This window comes from Sapajus apella, unplaced genomic scaffold (genome assembly GCF_009761245.1).
Source record: "Sapajus apella isolate SASKATOON/1434 unplaced genomic scaffold, GSC_monkey_1.0 scaffold43, whole genome shotgun sequence".
In the NCBI taxonomy this organism is placed as follows: Eukaryota; Metazoa; Chordata; class Mammalia; order Primates; family Cebidae; genus Sapajus; species Sapajus apella.
In genome coordinates this window covers 447958-456175 of record NW_022436983.1, presented here as the reverse complement: position 1 = coordinate 456175, position 8218 = coordinate 447958, and the positions used below count along the sequence as shown (strand labels likewise).

General features: G+C 48.6%; 1 protein-coding gene across 1 annotated transcript in view; it reads left to right on the top strand.

The window, feature by feature from the left end:
* Positions 1-8050, top strand: part of ICMT (isoprenylcysteine carboxyl methyltransferase) — a 19572-nt gene extending 11522 nt beyond the window's left edge. Inside the window, exon 5 of the mRNA XM_032301099.1 lies at positions 4616-8050. Coding sequence (XP_032156990.1) covers positions 4616-4798 — 183 coding nt within the window. The 3' untranslated portion in view covers positions 4799-8050. The remainder of the gene's footprint in view (positions 1-4615) is intronic.
* Positions 8051-8218: the final 168 nt, after the last annotated feature.

The following is an 8218-nucleotide window of genomic DNA, read 5'->3' as shown; positions in this document are numbered from 1 at the left end:
CTCTTGTTGCCCAGGTTGGAGTGCAGTGGTGCAATCTTGGCTCACTGCAACCTCTGCCTCCCGGGTTCAAGCGATTCTTCTGCCTCAGCCTTCTGAGTAGCTGGGATTATAGGCATGCGCCACCACGCCTGGCTAATTTTGTATTTTTAGTAGAGACAGAGTTTCTTCATGTTGGTCAGGCTGATCTTGAACTCCCGACCTCAGATGATCCTCCTGCCTCAGCCTCCCAAAGTGCTGGGATTAACAGGCGTGAGCTACTGCACCTGGCTAATTTTTGTATTTTTAGTAGAGACGGGGTTTCGCAATGTTGGTCAGGCTGGTCTTGAACTCTGGACCTCATGATCTGCCCACCTTGGCCTCCCAAAGTGCTGGGATTACAGGGGTAAGCCACTGCACCTGGCTATTTCTTTTTTAAAATTATTATTATTTTTTTTGAGGCAGGGTCTGTTACCCAGGCTGGAGTGCAACGGCATGATTATTCCTTATCACAGCCTCGACCTCCTGGGCTCAAGTGATCCTCCCACCTTAGTCTCCTAAGTAGCTGCAACTATAGGTACATGCCACCATGCCTGGCTAATTTTATTTTATTTTTTAAATGGAGTCTCACTCTGTAACCCAGGCTGGCATGCAGTGGTGCAGTCTCTGCTCACTGCAAACTCCACCTCCCAGAGTTACAGAGCCTCAGCCTCCTGAGGAGCTAGGACTACAGGCATGCACCACCATGCCTGGCTAATTTTCTATTTTTAGTGGAGACGGGTTTCTCCATGTTGGTCAGGCTGGTCTCGAACTCCTGACCTCAGGTGATCTGCCTACCTCGGCCTCTCAAAGTGCCGGGATTACAGGTATGAGCCACTGCACCTGGCCAAAATTATTTATTTATGTATTAAAGATGAGGTCTCAGCTAGGCATGGTGGCTCACGCCTGTAATCTCAGCACTTTGGGAGGCTGAGGTAGGTGGGTCACCTGAGGTTGGGAGTTCGAGACCAGCCTGACCAACATGGAGAAACCCTGTCTCTACTAAAAATACAAAAAATTAGCCAGGCATGGTGGTGCATGCCTGTAATCCCAGCTACTTGGGAAACTGAGGTAGGAGAATCGCTTCAACCTGGTAGGCGGAGATTGCGGTGAGCTGAGATCACGCCGTTGCGCTCCAGCCTGGGCAACAAGAGTGAAACTGTCTCAAAAAAAAAAAAACAAGATGAGGTCTCATTGTGTTGCCCAGGCTAGTCTCAAACTCCTGGGCTGAAGTAGTCCTCCTGCTTCCGTCTCCTGAGTAGCTGGGACTATAAGTGTATACCACCACACCCACCTAATTTTTTTTTTTTTTTTTTTTTGGAGACTGTCTCGCTCTTTTCCCACCTTTAGGGGCAGTGGTGCGATCTGTAACCTCTGCCTCCCGGGTTCAAGCGATTGTCCTGCCTCAGCCTCCCAAGTAGCTGGGGCTACAGGCGTGTGCCACCACACCCAGCTAATTTTTTGTATTTTTAATAGAGACAGGGTTTCATTATGTTAGCCAGGACGGTCTTGATCTCCTGACCTCGTGATCCACCTGCCTCAGCCTCCCAAAGTGCTGGAATTACAGGCATGAGCCACCATGCCTGGCCACACCCAGCTAATTTTTTGTTTTTTTTAGCGATGGGGTCTTACTGTGTTGCCCAAGCAGATCTCAAACTCCTGGGCTCCAGCAGTCCTCTCACTGCAGCCTCCCAAAATGCTGGGATTACAGGCGTGATCCTCCATGCCTAGCACCAAGCCTTATTTTTTGAAACTGTCTCTTGATTCTGTACTCTTGGTTCTAGAAAAAGTTGGCAAAAGAATGTGAATAGATTTTGGAAAATTCGGAAAACTCTCTGAGTCTTTGGGCAAATCCGGAGATCTCTCAGGCATTCCATCAGCAATGCATGGTCCTTGGTGACTCTCTGGTGAACCCTAATGGTATAGTTGGGGCAAATTATCACATAGCATTTACTTTAAATTTTTGTTTCTGAAAATGTAAAACTCCCACATTAACAATCACCTTCCCTGGGAACAAATTGGTTATGACTGAATAATGTAATTTGCCATAAATGCTTGCCTACTGTATACATGTGTGCTCTAGAACTACAGCGTTTTTGCCCTAGATTTTTTGGGGGTCAAAAATCATATACACATGTGCCCCAGCATGTCTTTCCTGGAATAAGACTTACCCTTACTGTGTACAAAACACCGTTTTCTGTCTTACTATTTGTAATGCTATTCATGATGCTCTAAATGGTTTCATGGCTCAGTAATAGGCTGTAGTCTGCTGTCGAGAAAGCCTGCTCTAGGGCGTCCCCAGCAAGCTATGCCAGAGGTGAGGGCACAGGCCCTGGAGTCACTGACTGGGCCAGTCCTGATTCTGCCATTCACTGCTTGGCCCCCCTTCCTCTCATGTTAAAGTGGGGGTAGCTAGAAATGGTGGCACATGCCTGTAGTTCCCCCTACTTGGGAAGCGGAGGCGGGAGGGTGGCTTGGGCCAAGGGTTCAAGTCCAGCCTGGGCAATATGGACAGTGAGACCCTGTCTTTAAAAAATAAATAAGTAGGCCAGGCGCGGTGGCTCAAGCCTGTAATCCCAGCACTTTGGGAGGCCGAGGCGGGCGGATCACAAGGTCAAGAGATCAAGACCATCCTGGTCAACATGGTGAAACCCCGTCTCTACTAAAGCTACAAAAAATTAGCTGGGCATGGTGGCACGTGCCTGTAATCCCAGCTACTCAGGAGGCTGAGGCAGGAGAATTGCCTGAACCCAGGAGGCGGAGGTTGCGGTGAGCCGAGATCGCGCCATTGCCCTCCAGCCTGGGTAACAAGAGCGAAACTCCGTCTCAAAAAAAAAAAAAATAAAATAAATAAGTAAAAATTTAAAAAGGCAAAGTGGGGATAGTAGTGTATCCTCAAAGGTTTGCCATGAGAGTTGAACAGTGTAATGATGGTAAACGGCTTAGCAGTGCTGGGAGCACAGTGAGTGCTGAATAAGAGAAGGCGTGAGAAGTCAGGACGTGGGCTTGGCTCTCCAGGTGGCTGTACCGGCACCTAAAATGTATGTGTAGAAAGCATAAATAAAATGTATGTTGGGGAAGATGCATGCCCGTAGGGGACCAGTGGGCCGGAGTAGGTGAGTGGTTCCCTGAGAAGCTGGAGAATGCTTTTGACCTTGAAGGACTGTTTTGTTTTGTTTTGTTTTGAGAAGGAGTCTCTGTTGCCCAGGCTGGAGTGCAGTGGCATTCTCAGCTCACTGCAACCTCTGGCTCCTGGGTTCAGGCAGTTCTCCTGCCTCAGCCTCCCAAGTAGCTGGGATTACAGGCCACCACACCTGGCTAATTTTCTATTTTTAGTAGAGATGACGTTTTGCCTTGTTGGCTAGACTGGTCTCAAACTCCTGACCTCAGGTGATCCGACCACCTTAGCCTCCCAAAGTGCTGGGATTACAGGCCTGAGCCCCTGCGCCCAGCCAGGATGTTCTTAAAAGTAGAAGAAAGGGCCAGGAGTTCAAGTTCAGCTGGGCTACATAGTGAAGCCCCCTCTCTACAAGAAATAAAAAAAATTAACCAGGCGTAGTGGCTCATTCTGTAGTTCTAGCTACATAGGAGGCTGAGGCAGGAGGATGGCTTGAGCCTGGGAGGTCAAGGCTGCAGCGAGCCATGATTGTGCCACTGTACCCTAGCCTGGTGACAGAGCGAGACCCTGTCTCAAAAACAAAAAAAGTGGACGAACAAGCAGGTGTGATGACTCACACTTGTAACCTCAGCACTTAGGGAGGCCAAGGCAGGAGAGTCACTTGAGTTTAGGAGTTTGAGATGAGCCTGGACAACATGGTGAAAACCTGTCTTTACAAAAAATACAGCAACTAGCTGGGCTTGGTGTCACATACCGATAGTTCCAGCTACTTGGGAGGCTGAAGTGGGAGGATCACTTGAGTCCAAAAGGTTAAGGCTGCAGTGAGCCATGATCACGCCACTGCACTCCACACAGCAGAGTGAGACCCTGTCTTGAGGGGGAAAAAAGAGGTAAGAGGCAAACTGGGCACAGCATGGGGAAGACAGGAGACTGGGGAAGTGGGCAAAGTGCTGCTTTTCTGGGCTCGGAAACCCAGACTCAGGAGGTGGGGTTCAGGCGCTGGCGCTGAGCACGGAGGTGATCTGCTGGAAGGCGCGTTTTGGAAGCTTAGTTGGGTGCCCTGTATCTTGTGCTAAAGCAGAGGCCGTGGGGGTGTGAGGCAGAGGCCTGGGCAGCTGTGGTGTAAGCAAATGCGTTTGTGTATGAGGGGTCCTGGGCAGGAAGGCAGTGTGCACAGGACCCCATGTTGGGGAGCTCACACCAGGAGGTGGGGGCATTGCTGTCTCCCCGAGCTGAGGGTTGAAATCCCAGAGGCTGATCTTGTGATTTTCAGATTTGTCTCATGTAAGACGACAACAGAAAAGCACGTAAGAGAGGCCTGCAGCACCGGGCGCTTAGGTGACAGTACTGCTCCCAGAGACCCTGACAGTCTCAGGAGGGCACGGGCAAAGAGATCCTCTGGGTATTAGAGAGAGGTGCCTGCCAAAGCACAAGGTGTCATCCCATGGTCACCCTGATGACCCTGGTGTCTCCCTCTGTCAGGTGATGCTGTGTAACCCCATCTGCGGCGTTGGGTATGCCCTGACAGTGTGGCGGTTCTTCCGTGATCGTATAGAAGAAGAAGAAATCTCACTCATTCACTTTTTTGGAGAGGAGTACCTGGAATATAAGAAGAGGGTGCCCACGGGCCTGCCTTTCATAAAGGGGGTCAAGGTGGACCTGTGATGGGCAGTGACTCCGGTGACCTTGGGGCCTCCGACCCTGTGCAGCCTGGGACAAAACTGTTTCCGGTTGGCCGCTGCGACATGGATTTTCTTAATCGTTTTGTATGTCACTAGTCACTCTTCTGGAATGTCCCTTGAGACCAAGCGGTCAGAAGGCCTGAGGACCCAAGGCCCCACTGAAGCAGCCTGTCCTTGTGCTGAATCGAGGTGGAACGTGGGTGAAATACCAGTAAGAGGCAAATCACAGCAATATTCCACAGCGCCCTCCAGAGTGACCTGGGGAGAACCCAGGCCACACGCCACTGCCCCCGAGGCCAAAGTGTAAGTAAAGTATAACCAGGACTCCCTGGGAGAGATAGACTCTGTCCTCAACAACACTTCCACAGCAGAAAGGGGTAGCGGGTACTCTGCTTATCAGTATTAAAAATACATTTACAACCTTTCATTTAACCGAAAAACAAACCGCTTTAACCTCTTTATTTCTGTCCACTGCATGAACATCTAGACAATTTGAAAGATACTTCCTCATAGGATGCTTTGGCCCTTCATCTATTTAATCATAGCTACATATCTATTTTTTATAAGTAGCAGTACACCTTCCAAGGGGACTCGCTTGGTGTTCCTAGCTCAACTTTTATCCTGCAGCAAGTAAGCCTAGATACCTCCACACGATTTGGCCGAGTGGCTTTGTGTGATTATGACCCCAGGCCAAGGGGACCATGGCCCTGGCCAGCTTTCCTGGGGGTCCTGGCTCCTGTTGTTAGTGACAGGCGGTTCAAAGGAGCGTCAGTTTCTCTTGATCCAAGAAGTGCTTACCAAATGCCTGCTCTGTGCACGGCGTTAAACACCGTGAAGTGCTGCTCTCCATTTATTTGGGATTTGATTCTCATTTTACCATAGCTTATATTCTCAATTTCAACGTAAATCTCAGAACTCTTGTTTTCTGTGTTCTGTTCTCAAAATTACATTGCCCCTCATATCATTTCAAACTGTTTTCCAAAGGGGTTTAAGCATATACAACGACAAATCCAAGCAGATTGACTCTCAAAAATAATCTTCAATAGTGCAAATAGTCCCAGCCAAGATTCAGTCAATATGTTTGTTTTGCAAGTTTGGGAGAGCAGTTGGCCTTGAGTCACACATCGAAGCTTTAAGAGGTGAGATGCTGGCTTCATTCTGGACAAGACAGGAACTTGGCCTCAGTGTGAGATCCTGCCACGCGGTGTTGCGGTGGCCTGATAAAGTGTGAATGTGAAGGCGGTGTCGGCGCGGGTGCAGAGCACCACTCTGTCACCCCACCGCGCAGCCTGTGAGGACCCACTAAACCTTTCCGTGCCTAGACCACCCCATCTGTGGAATGGGGTCAATACCACCTACCTCACAGGGGTGTTGTGAGGACTGAGAATAACAATGTCAAATGTTTTTAATACTCAGATGCAGGGGTGACATCAATGAAATCTGTACTGTAAAAAAGCTACACAAACATGGGCAGACATTTGGTTAATTGTGCCAGATACCTAAAATGTATGTTCAGAAAAGCATTTTATCAACTAAGAAATATGACTTATTTCTAGATTTCATGGCTTAATGAATTTTTTCATTGTTATATATACCAAAGAGGCTTACGGGTTCATTGATTACTAGTGTGACACCTGCTGGTTTGAAAATCAGACAGACTTGTCCACTGGCCCTCAAAATGGGCGTGCGGTGGGACTCTAGCCAAGGCGGTGACCGAGCCATCAATAGAATCTCTCTGGAGTGAAGGATCCCCAGTGGGACATCGACTGGCACTCGCTCTGTTTGGGAGCTTGAGTTGAATCAGTTCTAAACTTGTCCTTTAGACCATGCCTAGGGCAGCAAATTTCCACTTCCTAGAACTGCAAACTGGGAGAGGATGTAGATTCTGGCAGCCTGCCCCAGCTCTTTGAGGGAAAGTTCTTTCCTCTGTATCTAAGTAGCATGGGGCCCAGCGTCCACTCCCATTGGGAGCCATGAAGTTTTCTTGTTGATAGGTCTGGGGCAGCTGTTAGTAGCCCCCGGCCTTGTGGATGGTAAGACTGATAGTGTTGGCATTTAATACCGTCCTCCATCTGCCAGAGGCCAGAAAGCCCACCTTCACACCGGGCCCATCCGCTGGAAGGAACCCAGGAGGCAGGTCTTAGGGTTTCACAGTGACATGCTGCCCGACACCAGGGGAAACTTGACATTGTAGCCTGCTTTAAAGAGGAATTCCAGGGGTGGGGATGGTGAGAGAACATTCCCACCCTCCTTAAAATCCCAGGGCAGAAGTTAGCAATTGCTTAGGGATAAAATAGGAACTCCTTGAGGGCAGGATTTGGTAAGTGATTGACTTCTTTTTAGTTCCACGATCTGGAGATTATTTTTAGCTTTATAAATTCAGCAGTGGTGGGGCCTGCGGCAGAGAATCAGGTTAATGAGGTAAAGGCTTTTCTGGGTATTTGCTGCCAAGGCCACATCACCAATTTTCTCATTTAAAAAGCTGTCAAGAGATTTATTTTTCCATTGCAGGTTTTAAAGTGGAGATTCTTAAATGGAAAATAGGTACTGCCCAGAACAAAGCTACTTGGAAACAGCATAAAGTGAAGCCTTTCGTGAGGGCTTGCAGGCTGCTGCTGAGTGGCAGTTTACAGAAGAGGTCGCGGGGTGAGCCTCTTAGCAGGACGGAAAACAAGGTAGTGGCCTACCTGCCACCCCTTTGCTGGTGCGAGCTGCTCCTTAAGCCTAAAAAGTAGACTCCCTTCTGTTTATATAGCAATCTGAGGGGTTGATTTGACAGGGAAAATGTTCCTGAACCAGGAAGTTGCATTAACCGATTAGGCTTAGTAAGATCTCGGCCACAGCTGGCTGCCAGCAGTCCCCTCACGACAGGCACAGCACACCACTGTCCCTTCGCTGCACTTTCTTCCTGCCTTAGGTAGTTGGGCTTGCCCACCATAGTTTGCTTTTGTAGTGGTTTGGCAAGGTTAGAAGACCTTGACCTCTCTGTCGTGGTGGGAAGTGCTTATTCTCTGGGCGCCTGCTGCAGAAGACGTGGCACCTGCCATGGGTTTGGAAGACCCGACCATCTGCAATAGAGGCGGTCTGTCCCATTGCAAGGAGAGGAACTTAATGGAGTAATTATTCTACTCTTTTTACATACAGAAATGTTTATTTAAATATTCTAAATTGGATTTTCTTTCACAGATACTGATTATTCTTTCCAGTTCTTAAATAAATAAAACTGCACTTGATTACACTCTGAGCCATGGTGTGATTGTATGGGATGTAGAAACTCTGAGGTCATGTCACTCCTGGGGAAGAAAAGTCTCAAGCCTTCAGCCTCAAACCACGTGTGTTTTGCCCCCTCAATTTCCTTCTGGGTTTCTATCCCTAACCAGTTGTAACGATAATTCCTTTTGCC